This window comes from Octodon degus, unplaced genomic scaffold (genome assembly GCF_000260255.1).
Source record: "Octodon degus isolate 3935 unplaced genomic scaffold, OctDeg1.0 scaffold00233, whole genome shotgun sequence".
Taxonomy (NCBI): Eukaryota; Metazoa; Chordata; class Mammalia; order Rodentia; family Octodontidae; genus Octodon; species Octodon degus.
The window spans coordinates 384,722-399,334 of record NW_004524809.1 but is presented as its reverse complement, the minus strand read 5'-3'; the positions used below and the strand labels follow the sequence as shown (position 1 = coordinate 399,334).

Sequence of the window (14,613 nt, the reverse complement as noted above, 5' to 3'; positions counted from 1 at the left end):
TCTCTCTCTCTCTCTCTCTCTCTCTCTCTGTCTCTCTCTCTCTCTCTCTGGGGGCCTTCTATATGCTAGACAAGTGTTCCACCAGTAGGCTATGTCCCCAGCACTTTGTATTTTATTTTGAGGCAGGATATCACTGTGTAGCCCATGATCACCATAAGCTTGCAATCTTCCTGCCTCAGCCTCCTACCTAGCTAAGAATGCAGGTGTGGGCTACATTCTCAGCCACTGTTTCATCTCCTGTTTGATTTGCATGAGTATGCAGTGGTTTGGAAGCATGCCGTTGGCACAGTTGACTCTCAGTGGTGGTTACTCTTAGCTCCACCACCCCTTTTATGGGCTGCAGCTGAGATCTGCCAGATGCTGTAACTAAGCAGAGTCCTCAACATCTGGAGACATCAGGCTCTCCTTGTTAGAGGAGACAAAGCTCACATGTGCAGTATTCAGAAAAGAAAAGGAAAGAAAACATGGCAACAAATGTGGACCCAATACTGGTGGGGTTTTTGATCTGGTGCTGGGGCTGGAGCCCAGCCGTGCCCATGCACTGAGCACTGCTCTGCCTCTGACCTGTGTTTGTGGGGTTAAAACCTTGGGCCCAGACAAACCAAACACATCACAAGGAGCTGCAGAGCTGGACCCCAGCTGGAGTCAGTTCTTCAAGTGCTGAAGGCAGAGAAAGCTCTCGCCTTGCCCAGCCTGTGTCACACTGGGTCCTGGTTCCTTGGAGTAGCCTCTGCCCCAGCTCTCCTGTTCCAACACCTCTGCAAGCAGTCGGATAGTTACATTGTGCCAGCAGGCAGCAGTTCTCTAACATCAAAGACTGAAATGGGGCACCTACGGGATTTTAATGAAAATTTTACTTACACAATTACTTTTTGATTTTATCTTTGCAGTAGTGGTGCTTGAACCTAAGGCCTCATGCAGGCTCTACCCCTTACCCTTCGTTTTACTTTATTTATTTTCATTTTGAGAGAGGATCCTCCTGATTTGCCAAGGCTGGCCTCAATTTGCAGTCCTCCTGCCTCAGCCTTCTCAAAGCTGAGATTAGCGGCATGCACCACCATACACACCTATTTCATTTTTGAGTGTGGCCTGGCATGTTGGCATACTTCAGCTGCTCACTAAAGGGCCTGGGAATGTTTTGACCCACTACTCTCAGCCTCAGCAGTTCTCTTTGAGCACACAGCCCACCCTACTCTCTAGCCTAGGGTGTCCTTCCCAGCCTTTCTTCTCTTATCTGGTGCTAGGGTGGAACACAGGCATGCTAAGCATGTCATCTACCACCGAGCTGAACCCCAGCCTCGAAATCTGTCTTTCTGCATCCCCCAGAGCCCCAGTGTCCTTTGGGAATGGAGTAGATACCTCAGGTAGGGGCCAGTGAATCATTTTCTATTTTCCTGGTAGCCACATTAAAATTTGAAAAAAAGCGCAGGTGAGCCTCATGTAGTACACATGGCAATAGTTACAGCACTAGCAGGCTGGAAGGTCGCTACAAGATGAAGGTAAACCCAGATTATATTATGACACTGTACCTTTAAAAAAAAAAAAAAAGGAAAAACCTACTTGATTAATGCTTTAAAAGCAAGTAAAACTATTTTTAATAATCATATTACATAGTTCATTTAATGCTACATATCCAGAGCCTGCACTTTTTCCCTCTCTCCTGCCCAGTTGGACTCATGTGTGTTTTACACTCTGAGCGCCTCTGTTGGATGAGCCATGTGAGAGTAGTGGCTGCCACATTGGACAGCCAAGGCTGGGTGCCCAGGAGGGCCCTGCATTTGTCCCCACTGCCTTTGCTGCTGCTGAGACCCCACACCAAGCAGATGTTGGTCCCTGGCAAGGGGGAATGGGTCACATATAAACAGTGCCTCTTCCTTTTAAATGACTATAGGAACCTCTGACGATCGTAAAGCTTTGGCAAGCGTTCACAGCAATTCAGCCCACATTCAGGACAACCTATGGGGCCTACCACTACTTCCGGAGCAAGGGCTGGGTGCCCAAGGCGGGGCTCAAGTATGGGACAGATCTGCGTGAGTAACCCGTGGTGGGGTGTGTGCAGGGCCATGTGGGATACCAGGGAGAGCAGTTGATGAGCCAGTGCTGATTTTCCCTGGCTTAGATAAGGATCTGGGGCACTTGAGCACTCTGGGAGGCTGAGGCAGGAGGATTAAATTTTGAGCCTAGCCTAAGCAACTTAAGAGACCCTGTCTCAAAGTTTGAGTTTTGTAGAAGAGTGGCAGCATAACCCTGGCTTCAATGCTAGTACTTCAAACAAAAAAAAAAGAGTAAAAAAAAGGAAAGAGAGAGATTTGGAGTGGGAAGGAGGGTGAGTCACACTCATGCAGTTGGGAGAACCTAGGGGAGAAACTGCAGCCCCAGCCTAGACATTTGTGCCATAGGTTTCTCACCTCTGCCCTTGAAAGAGCCCCTGGCGCCCCTCCTCCTGGCAGCCCTAAGCCCTGTGGTTTCAGTCAGTCCTATGCTATGGGCCTCAGTTGCTTGCTGTGCCAGGCAAGGGTAACCATGCGGTGGCACCCGAGTCACAGCTGTCACCGTGGGCTGCCTTCACTGTGTGTGGGCGCCATCCTGCTGTGCACTCCCGATCTCAGTTCTCACAGTGGCAGGGTGCAGTGCTATGTGCTGGGTACTCTGCTCCTCCCTTCTGAGAGGGAAGGGTCACCAGCCCACAATCATTTCCAGGTGCCTCAGGAACATGGACCCTGGGTTCCGGCTCATGATTGCAGGAAGCCAGACATGAAATAAATACAAAAGGGAACTTAGGGACTGCACAGCCTAAGACAGGTAAAGGAGAGCCAGGCACCATGGTGCACACCTGTAGTCCAAGCACTTGGGAGCCTGAGGCAGGAAGACATTAGGTTCAAGTCTGGCTAGCCTAGGCTACACAGCAAGACCGTGCTTTAAAAAACAAAAAGTCATAAAAGAAGAGATAGACAGGTGATGAAGTGTGCATACAGGACCCTGGGCAGAGGATGCTGTCCTGGGCTTCCCATTTACACTTAGTGCCCAGGCCAGAGGTGGGGAGGGCTCCGGAGAGAACTTGCCCGGTCTAGAAATAAACTGCCTTGGGCTGGGGTTTGAAGCCCTGGGTTCAGTTCTCAGTACAGCAGAACACAAATAATAAATAAACGAGCAAGCAGATACCTAGTAGGATGATTGGAAGGATGGATAAAAAGACCAATGGGTGGATGGTGGAGTTTTTAAAAGGTAAAGAAAGAGTGCTCATTTCCTAGCTCCAGTTGACAGCACCTGCTGGTGGTCACTTGCATAATTCACATGGGAAATGCACATGACCTCCAACAGGAAGGACCTTCCCCACCTCTGCCTCTTTCCAGGTGGGCAGTACCACTGCTTCCTAGCAATAGTGTTCCAAGTGCCAGTGACTGGCACAGGGCACCTGTCTGTGACCCCCGCTACTCTGGACACCAAGGCAGGACAGTCTTAAGTTTGACTTTCATGTGGCCAACTTAAGTAAAATCCTGTTTCAAAATTAAAAGTAAAGAATGGCTGGGGTTGAGTGCTTGCCTAGCATGTACAGAACCCTGGGTTCCATCCCTAATGCAGGAAAGAAAAGGTTTAAAAAAAAAAAAAAAAAAAACTGCCAACCTAAATTAGGCCCAAATCAGTCCCTTTTCACAGTTGTTTTCTTACTGCAATAAGGACTCATGATAGAGAGGCTTTAGAAAAGTCATACCTTGCCAGAGACTCTTCCCTTAAGTAAACAGTCAAAGTGCATTGCTGGAGCAGCCTGGAGCAGCACTGGCAACAGTGACCTGACGGTCATCAATTTGGAGCCACTGCCATACTCCAGTACGTCTGCCAAGATCCCATGTCCAAAGTAAGGTCACCTTTGTAAGTCTTAGGGATTAGCACATGGTCATATGTTTTGGGGGCTACCAAGTAATACCCTGTATTCTCTGAGCATTTCTAATTTAAATTGGTTTCTATGTCAGCTTGTTTATTATTCATGACATTGACTCTTTTGGGAACTCCATATAGGATAGTCCCCATTCTCCAAAAGCCTAAGTGTCCCCTCCTTATCAGTCTTTTCGGTACATGTAGATGACATATGTACTTCCTGTGTCTGAATTATTTTTCTCCTTGTTGAAACAAAACATCTGTCTGGCACCTAAAGGAGGAAGGGTTTAGTTTGGCTCGTAGCTTGTAGAGGTTTCAGTCCATAGTTTTCTGGCTCCAAGGCAGGGTTGGTCAGGAGAGGGGCTTCACAGAGGAGAACAGTCTGTGGCCTGGCAGGCCGGAGACAGCAAGCAACTCCAGCCAGCGATCCTATCCCTTTTATCGCATCCAGGCTACCTGCCTTTTGTGTGGTATTTTTGTACATACCCAGAACAATACAAAGCTGGTTAGTGAACTAATCCAGGACCACACACCCTTAATCCACTTCCGCACACAGATCCTGTCACTCGCAAAAAGCCCTACCTATGATATGAGGGTTTGGGGAGACATCTAGACACAACCTGTAATATTTCAGGAGAGATGTGATATCAGGACAGGAGTCGCGCCCTGGCTATCACTTGGCTGAGATGACCACTGTCAGCTGTCTGCTTTAAAGTTACATTTTCCCCTTTGTTAATTAACATATTATCTGTAATGAGGAACTGTGGATAGCTGACTCCCTGGGCAGCCCGTGGGCATCTGAGTGAACTGTGCCGTCCTTTCCCCTGGTCATTTCACATGTGTGTCAGCTTTCATCTGTAAAGAAGCATGAGCTTTTCTCCCTTTGTTCTTCTTTACCGTGGCAATTCTCCCCCTCCTTTAACCGCATTCTTTCAGACCTTATTTTATTTTTTAAATTTAAATGTAAGTGGCACATGCCTGTAATCTCAGCACTTGGGAGATTGAGACAGGAGCATCTCTGCAAGTTCGAGACCAGCCTAGGGCTACAAAAGTGAGCACAAGGCTGGCCTGAGACCCTGTCTCAGAAAAAAAAAAAAAAAAAGTAAATCTCATGGAGGGTGAGCCATGAGGGAATAGAACCCAAGAGCCCGTCCATGTTCGGCACTCCTGGCCACGTTCCTGGCTCCCTGATCTTGTGTGAAAGGCCCAGCATTTCTCCACCTTTACACGGGAGGTGCTTTGGTGAAGCAGTTTCATCTTCTCCTGCAAGTTCTTGTCATCATCTTATTGAACACTTACTGTTTGCCAGGCATCATGCAAATACTTGGGCCTTCACGCTCGTGTGTTCAGTAGGAAATAGACATGGTCACATGGTCCTGGCACTGCTAAGCTTCCGTCTCCCTGAGGCTAAGATCATGCTCTGAACTTCCTACTTACTTAGCAGCACTGAGGAGTGAACCCAGGACCTTTGCACTGAGCTGTGTCCCCAGGCTTTTTTTTTTGTTTTTCTTGAGACAAGGTCTCACCAAGTTGCCCAGGCTGGGCTTCAATTTGTGTTTGTCTTGCCTTAGCCACTGTACACTGTACCTGACTGTGCCTTCATTTTAGAATTTTAGAAGCTGAGGTTGGAGAAGTTAACAACTCAGCATGGCAGAGATTGGGCCGGAAACCAAACCCTGAAATTCTCCTGGCCATCTCCCTCCACCACCTAATCTCAGGAAGTTGAGAATTGTTTGCATATACAATATTTACATATTTACTAAAGCTTGTACCACAGTGATTTCGAGCTAATTTGCTGGATACTTTAAATGCTGCTTAAGTGGAAGACAGAGGAATAAAAGGAAATGTGACCATGGGAAACACAAACTAGCAGTACAGGAGGTAAGGGCTTGCCAGGGTGTCTGCAGGGTAGCCCACCCAGCCCTGAGCTTCATGCTGCTGTCCTGAGCCTGAAGGGTGGCTGGTCAGCAACGTGACTCATCTAACTAAAAAGGACAATTCTGTCAATTCTTCAAGAGAAATGAAGTTCTTTCTTGAACTTGCCTGCATTGGTTCCAGTACAGGGAGCAGTCGAGAGCTGACAGATGTCCCTGTATAGCAGTGATGGTGATTTCTATGGCCAGAGTCACTTGTCCACGCCAGGGATCAGGGGCTTAACAACAACAGGCATGAACTCCAAATGGTACTTTGGGACCGCAGGGCACTTCCTGTGGCTTCTGGTCTCTAGCAGAGCATCTGTGGTTGCCTTCAGTAAGGGCCAATAAGACCTCATCCTGGGAGGGCATCGGGGACCAACCCGGAAGTAGCACCCACTGACTGCCCTGCTTGGCTGCTTGGGAATCAGAGCTGTGCTCTGGCCAGGAGGAAGGAGTAGGGAGTTTGGTGAGCAGCCGGCCAGTGTATTAGTAAATATATCTGGGTTTACAGGGTGGCTTACAGTGGCTGCCCAGAGTCAGGTGCAGAAGGGTATAAAAGGACATTGCATGCTGGAGAGCCAAAGGATCCATGGGGGGAAGGCCTAGCGCTCACTGCAGAGTCCCTCCATACCAGAAGGCTGGAGGGACTGTGCTGGAAGCCAGGAAATGACATCCTAGGCAAAGCCAGAGAGTGAAGCTCCTCCAAGAAACAGAAGTGAGCCTTTCTTCTTCCCCTTTGGATTGTGAGCCCTGTGGCTGCTGCCACTCATGCCATGGTGGGTCTTGAGCCATGCCCAGGACTGCTAATCCAGTCAGCTAGGCTTTTTTACTCGCTGCGGGACTGTTAACTATCACAGGGCAGAGAGTACCCTGCAGAACCCTCAGGGCCAAGCCCCAGGCTGAGCACCTCTTGACCCCAAAGATAATCAACCCCACCTTTGCCTGGGCCTTGAGAGCAGGATACACACATGCCTAGCTGAAGAGAATGGTTATAATGGCTTGTTATTTTTTGAGGTAGGATCTCAGTATAGTACAGGCTGGCCTTGAACTCACTACATAGCCCAGGCTGGCTCACAGTGATCCTCCTGCCTCAGCCTCTTAACTGTGGGGATTATAGATGTGCATCACCACGTCTGGTGTTTTTTTGTTTTGTTGGTTTGTTTTTAATTTCACTTGAACATGAAATTTCTTAAACCTATGCATGAGACTAACACCTGGCCAGGGCAGCCACTCAAGCACTCTGAAGTCACTTGATTTGAAATGAACAACAAATGTTGGTAGGCAGGGTGTGAACACCACACTCTTGGTGTAATTTCATGCTCTCACATCAAGGTAAGAGGCAAGGCAGGAGTCACTTGCAGAGGGAGTGCTGCTCAGCGGTAGGGTGAGGTGCTGGGTTTGGTTCCCCCCTGCTAGAGTTTTAAAAACAGCACTACTTTACCTTAGGGATTGGTGTGGGGAGGTAGGGGTGAGGGCCTTGGCAGCAGATTTTTTTTTTTTAATATACCTCTTTCAGGGGAGGGGAGTAAGGCAGATTTTAAAGAGACAGACGGTATATTGCCCAGCACACATATAAGTAATTGGATGTTCACATCCCTTTCAAGAAGTAAAAAAAAAATGTCAGGTTGTAAAGTGTGCTTTTGATCTGAGTGGTTATACATTTTCTTTTCTTCTTTACAGTGCTGTATCGGAAAGGCCCTCCATTTTACCACGCAAGGTTTGGAGCAGTTATTAAATACCTAGTGAATTAAAGCATGCAGGGAGATTTCTAGCCTCTAATTCAGTTTTCAACACCATGGAGACAGTTAAAATCTGTGTTCCTCTTGACCGTGGTAGGAGTGAATGTTAAATGTCAGTGCTCAGTTTAGGGAGGAGCAGAGCTCTTAGGCGCTGGGGTCCCTGGGGTCCCCTGGGATCCATACTGCACACCGTGAAAAAAGAGAGCGCATGCCGCAAACTGACAGTTACAGTCCGGAGAGAATGGATAGGTGATGGCAGCATGGGTTTTGGTGTTAAACATGGGTCACATGTGCTAGTTGTTTATCTTAACATCACTGAGTATTAAAGATCGAGTGACTTTATAGTATTCATATTGGGAAAAACATTTGTGTTTTTTCCTGGGAGTGAGTGTAAAGTCAGCCTGAGGTTTTGTTCCTTGTTGTGGATTTTCATCCGTGTTTTCTCAGCTGCAGTGTGGGGTGTCTAGGGCCCAGCGCGGTTCATTCTTCACCTGTGCTCAGAGCCAGTCGGTCTTTCGCAGCTATTCTGTCATCGTGGAGCTCGTGAATGAATGCTTCACAGGCCCGCTCCGTAGACCTTTCACTTGGAGGTCACTGGCGACCCTCAGCAGAGTTTCGGGCAATGTCTCCAAGGTAACCCACAGTAACTTGGCAACCCAGTACCACTAAAATAGCACAATTTTTTTTTAATATAGTAGAGTGGTTTTTCTGCCAGCGAAGTGCTGGAAGATTTGGGGTCTTTTGCAAAAGCCTGTTTACTGGGCCAGAAGTTGCCCTCTTGCACTGCTCTGTTTTGATCTCCGCTCACTCTCATCAGTGGGGCCATGGCGCCAGGTCCTCTGGCATCTGACAGGCATCACCTTCCTTCCCAGCTGTCACCATTCCATGGGCTGTTTCCTCCTCTTACAGTTGTGTCATCACTCACACATTCGCAGAGAACCCAAGCATTGGCTCCTCACTCTTGTCTGAGTTTGCAGATCTCTTGAAAGAGAAAGGGAGGGAGGATTGAAAAGTGCAGCTCAGCACGTAGCCACCATGTCGCCCCATCCTGAGAGACAACAGGTGACGAGTGCCAGACCATGGCCCCTCTGGCCTCTGATTCTCCTCCAGCAAAGATAGGAGAGATAGGAGGGAAATTTCCTCTCACACTAGGATAATCACCAACTCCAGCTTTTGTCTGGGGATGTCACTCAGGGAGACAGCACCTGCTTGGCCTTCACAAAGGCCAGCCCCAGCACCATCCCTCCCACCCCAGCGTTTGTTGACTGACAACCCGTGACCACCTTCCCCCACTTTGTCCCACTGGCAGTGTTGGGGGGGCGGTGGGAGGTTAAGGCTGCAGGGCAGTAGAGGTCTACACGGTTTGTAATCAGTGCCTGCCTGACTGCACCTCAGCGCTGGCAGTGGTCACTGACTAGCAGCTCCTTAGCAGGAAAGCCAAGCACTGGCTTCAGGTGCCCAGGATACCCTGTCGTGCTCCAGGGGCCTCTGTACCGGCACCTCCCAGACACAGCAGGAGGCAATGGGGACAGGTGCCTATGTTTCTGTTGTCACTGTGATATATGCAATGGCCTTTGCCTCCCCCACAGGAACTTATGCTGTGCTACTTGATTAAACCCTCTACCATGACAGATGAAGACATGGAGTCCCCAGAATGTCTGAGGAGAATTAAGGTTCAGGTGGGTCCCTCGCAGTAGCACTCACATGTCCTGAAGGCCCATGTACTGCATTGTGTTCTCTGGAACAGGTGGTGCCAGGAAATGCAAAGGTCTTTTGTAATGACAGCTCTTCTCTCTGGCTCCTCCACCTTGAACGTTGTTTTTTCCTGTGCTGGGAATGGAAACCAGGGCCTCCCCCATGCTGAGCTAGCACATAGCTGAGGCCAGTTCAGTGGGTTTTTGTGTTTCTTTTTTTCGGTACTGGGGATCAAATTCAGGACCTTGCAGTTGGCAAGCTGGAGCTTATGCCACTGAGGTGTCTCCCCAGCCCCTAGTTTAATCTTTAAGATTTTTGCATGCTGGTATTACCAGCTCCTGGGAGGCTGAGGTAGGAAGATCACAAATTTGAGGCCAGTCTAGGCAGCTAAAGAAGAACAGGCCTCCAAAACTCATTTATGCCAGAGATTGAAATTTACTGAGTTTTTGCATGAAATTCATGTTTCCTAGAAATGTGCAAGGATCAGGGGAACACATTTCATTCTGCTCCATTGTTATGGGCATTCCAGAAATGGATCACTAGGCACTGAAGGGTTAAAAGGCTGGATGCCAGGCTAAGGCCCAGAGTTCTGTCCTCATATAGCCCTGATGGTGGATTCTGTCTGCATGGAGGATCCCACTGTCCCAGGAATGGCCAGGGTGCCAGCTCACTGCCCCTGCAGCTGTCTGCGAAGCAGGGCTGTGCTGCCAGTGCTTAGCACATTCCTTCACTTCTTTGTTAGGCATGCAGTCACCTCTGTGTTTGCTGGATTGCAGGAGGTGATTGTCAGCCGGTGGGTGTCTTCCCGAGAGAGAAGCAACCAAGATGAGCTATAGTGATCTGGCCTGAGGCCCGTCATTCCACCAACAACCAGGTTTAGGATACAATGAAAAGTCCTTCTGGGTCACCCATTCATCATGGAAAAGGGCTGGATGCTTTCAGAGTCAGAAAACAAGTTGTGTTATAAAAAACAAAGTTACAGCCCTTGAGAGTGGCTCACAAAGTGTGTGTCTACCGTGCACAAGGCCCTGGGCACCATCCACACAGAGGCCTGTGCTGCGACTACAGATACTTCACAAACTAAGCCCAAGCTTGCTGACTCCGCCCTCACCCAGGCACTGGAAGTGACACCCAGCTGTTCAGCGGACTCCCTCGTAACACGGAGGCTGCTCTCGGAGTTTGCGTAGGACAGCACTTGCAGTTCATAAAGCACCTTTGTACAAAGGTATCTCTTGCTGCTCATATCTAGTCTGTTCCAGAGGGCATCAGCAGATTTAGGGATCACCTAACCTCACATTCCCATCACTTCAAGTGGAAAAGACACCAGCGTGTTCCAGCTCTTCCAAGGACTTCTAGCTTTTCCAAGGACTTCAACCAATGAGGTATCCAGAGAGTTATATTACCTCCAAGGTCTCTTCATTCTGTGACTGTTTTGTAGTGAGATCAGATATCCTTGGCGTATTAATAGCAAGTGTGGTGTGTGGTCCCTGTAGCCAGGGTGCCAGAGTGCTCCTGTTTGATGTGCTGGGCACAGGTATAGCCTGGAGGCCTGTGACACTGAGCTCCAGTCACCTCATCTGTAAACTCCACACAGTCACAGCGTGGGTGCTAGAGACATTGCATGAGGAAACCAGTAAATGGGTGTATCCTGAACATGGAAGCATCTTTGGGACACAGTGTGTCTGAAGAAATAAAAGCTGCCAGTAATTTTCATTATTCTACATTTCCTCACACATGTGACTGGGGATTCAGGGCTTTTAATAATTTCATCAGCACTGCCTCTACCCAAGGAGAGAAGAAATAAAAGTTACCAAAATAGTGGCATATATTTCTAGTCTGTAGAAAGAACTCATGGTATGTTAGGTCTCTTTTCTGATACTCCCTAGACACTAGTACATCTTACTGTGTCTTAGTATAGTGGCGTCAGGATAACCCCTCATCTGAGCACTGTTGTCAGTTGCAGAGACATAGTGTAAGAAAATGGTTTTTTTCCTCTTCAGGCTCTGAACTTCATAATTATTTATTTAGCAGTTCTGGGGCCTGAACCTAAGCCCTGCTACACCCTCAGCCCTTTTTCTTTCTTATTTTGAGGCAAAGTCTCACCAGGTTTCCCCAGCTGGGCTTGAATTTGTGATCCTCCCACCTCAGCCACTGTTCCTAATGTCTTCATTTTAGAATTTCTGGAAGAAGCTGAGGTTGGAAAAGTTAACCTTCAGGGGTGGAGACTGGGCAGGAACCCTAACCCCAAAATACACCTTTATCTTCATTCCTCTACCCCAATCCCAAGTAGTATACTAGTTAAACTAGTCAAGGTGACTTCATTTAAGGTTTTTGTTAAAAGTTTTATTTAAAGATCCCAACTTTCCAGTTTTCATCAGTCGTCCAGCGAAGAAACGTTTCTCTAGACTTACGAGACCTAATCATAAAAGTTGTACTACAAATTTCATGATTTTTTTGTGTAAAATGCACACATTCATTGATTCAAGCCTTATAAATGTGAAGCACATTGTAAAATATTTCTAGTTACATATCCAAAAAATTACACATATGGAAATGCAGGATGAGAAGAGGAGTTACTGTTTGGCTCTTCAGGCCATGTAGTTCCCTAACGTAGGTCATGAAAGAAAAGCAACAGTCTTAAAGATTCATAGGCAGGTGGTAACTATTTAAAAATTCAGTCATAGTAAATACTTGGTCAGGGTACTGGAGAATGTGGATTACCTACATGGAAGGGTCTACGGTACCATCAGTAATGTTAAACCTTTTTAAAAATAAATATTATAGCTCGGTGGATTAAAGTGCCTGCTTAGGCAGATGCAGGGGTCGGAGGTTCGATCCCCAGCCTGCCATGCTGGCCCTGCCCCAAGGGCACACAGAGCTTGAGACTGGGCATGGTGGTGCATGCCTATAATCCCAGCGCTTGGGAGACTGAAAACAATCACTACAAATCTGATCTGTGTAGTAAGACCCTGTAGACCCTTTAGACCCTGTACTAAATACAAAAAATAAGTAAATAATAAAAATGGATGTTACTTGTACACATTTGAGATGTATCATGGTCACATTCATCATAAGGAGTGTGTACTTATACATAATATAACTTAATTTTTCTCCCATTCCCTTCCTCTTCTTTATCTTCCCCTTTCCCTTTACTAAAACTTTCATTTTTTTTTTGTTTGTTTGTTCATTGTTTTGTTTTGTTTTTGTTACCAGGAACCAAACTCTGGATCTTACACTTGCCAAGCAGGTGCTTTACACCTTACTGAGCTATCTCCCCAGTCCTAGAAAACTTTGTTTCTATTGTTCTCTCCATCCTTCTTTATTTTTAAAATCCCTACTCCCTCCATCTCCCACGTCCTGTTGTTCCCCTTTCCATCTGAACATTTTCTCCTTCCCTATGTCTGTTATCCGTTTTGGGCAATTTTTACCCTTTGGGTTTTTCACCCAAGAAAAACAATCCAGTGTTTAAAGTTGTGGCTCTTGTTTATTTCATTTAACATTGTATTTCCAAGGTGCGTCCATTTACCTAAAATGTCTCAGGGTATGATGCTGTTAACTCGGGAAGATACCTGGAAAAGGAACACCTGGGTCACTGGAACCTCCAGTTTTCGTTTTCTGAGGAATCATTGTGTCAGTATACACTCCCACCTACCATGGAGGTTTGTTTTTCCCCATAGCCTCGTCATTATTTGTTGTTGGTTAACTTTTTAATAATAGCTGTTCTTTCTAGGTTAAATTTTTTTAATTTGCATTTCTCAAATGGCCAGTAATGTTGAACATTTTTTCACTTGTTTATTTACAATTTGTACTTGTTTATCTGGGAAGTACCTATTCATTTCTGATGCCCATTTTGGGATTGAGCCTTTAAATTCAGGAGGTTTATTTTGAGTTCTTAACATATTATAGATATTAGTTCTTTGTCTGAGGAGTAGCTGGTAAAAAAAATTTCCCATTTTGTGGGTTGTCTCTTCACACTGTTGGTGGTTTCTTTGGTTGTGCAGAAAGCATTTTAGTAAGATGAGATGCCAAGGGCCGGCCAGATAGCTTAGCACACTAAAGTGCCTGCTTAAGCAGAGCACAGTAGCTGGGGTTCAGTCCACACCATGCCATGCATACCCTGCCCCTGAGGCATGCTGAGACAGCTATTGAGACTGGGTGAGGTAGCGCACGCCTGTAATCCCAGCGCTTGGGAGGCTGAAAACAGGAGAATCACTATGACTCCGATCTATGTAGTAAGACCCTGTAGACCTTGTACCAAATACATAAAAAACGAAAAGATGAGATGCCAGTTGTTGATGCCTTGGAGTTTGGGGTTTGGTTCATAAAATCTTTACCTACCCTGTTTTCAAGTTTTCCTATTCTTCCAGTGTTTCTGTTTTAATATTTAGATCTTTGAGTTATTTCTATTTTAGTTTAGTGCATAGTGAGAGATACAGGCCTAGGTTTTAATCGTTGGCATGTGGGAAGCCAGTTTTCCTAATACCATTAAAGTGGCTTCTTTCTTCTTGTGAAGGTTTGGCCCCTATGTCAAAAATAAGGTGGTTGAGTGTGTTTGGAGTTGTTTCTGCATCTTCTGTTTCATTGATCTTTGCATCTGCTGTGTGTGTGTGTGCGTGTGTGTGTGTGTGTGTGTGTGTGTGTGTGTGTGGCTTGTTTTTGTTTGTTTTCCAGCACCATGCTGTTTTTATCACTGTAGCTTTTTAGTATAATTTCAAGTTGGGGATCATGATGCTCCTGCCTTTTGTTCCCCAGAGTTGCTTTTGCTGTTCTGTCTCTTCTGTTACCAAATGATTTTAAGATTTTTTTTTCAAATTCTGTGACGTGTGCTATTGATATTTTGATTGGGATTTACATTGAATCTGTATAAAAATTTTGGAATTATGATCATTTTCACTGTGTTGGTTCATCCTATGCAAGAATAGGGGACAGTTTTCCATTTTCTGATAACCTCTTTGATCTTTTTTAGAGTATTTCAGTTTTCTTTTTCTTTTTTTTTTTTTTTTTTTTTTTTTTGTGTGTGTGTGTGTGGTACTGGGGATTGAACTCAGGACCTGACACTTGTCAGGCAAGCACTTATGCCACTGAGCTATATCCCAGCCCTCTTTTTCTTTTTGAGACAAAGTTTCTCTGTGCAGTTCAGGCTGACCTCAAACTTGTGGCAACCCTCCTGCCTCAGCCTTTTGAGTGCTGGGTTTATTGTCATGCACCTCCACAACAGACAGTACCGTGGTTTTCAATGTAAATTTTTACTTCCTCCTTTAGATTGATTCCTAACTCTTTTTTTCTTTCTTTTCTTTCTTTTTTTCTTTTTTCTTTTTTGTGAAAGATGTGGTTTCCTTAATTTCTTTCTCAGTTTACTGTTTACTTTTTTATTCCTTCTACACTCT

General features: G+C 46.2%; 1 protein-coding gene across 4 annotated transcripts in view; it reads left to right on the top strand.

The window, feature by feature from the left end:
* The window catches only part of Tsen2 (tRNA splicing endonuclease subunit 2), a 29,692-nt gene extending 17,652 nt beyond the window's left edge, over positions 1 to 12,040 (top strand). For 3 of the 4 annotated variants that reach the window (XM_023705930.1, XM_004645623.2, XM_023705931.1), the window contains 5 exons: positions 1,892 to 2,030; positions 7,473 to 7,509; positions 8,053 to 8,164; positions 9,121 to 9,210; positions 10,003 to 12,040. In XM_023705930.1, the coding sequence (XP_023561698.1) occupies positions 1,892 to 2,030; positions 7,473 to 7,509; positions 8,053 to 8,164; positions 9,121 to 9,210; positions 10,003 to 10,062 (438 nt within the window). In that variant the 3' untranslated portion in view covers positions 10,063 to 12,040. The remainder of the gene's footprint in view (positions 1 to 1,891; positions 2,031 to 7,472; positions 7,510 to 8,052; positions 8,165 to 9,120; positions 9,211 to 10,002) is intronic. The other variant, XR_002819003.1, reaches the window with a different exon arrangement.
* Positions 12,041 to 14,613: the final 2,573 nt, after the last annotated feature.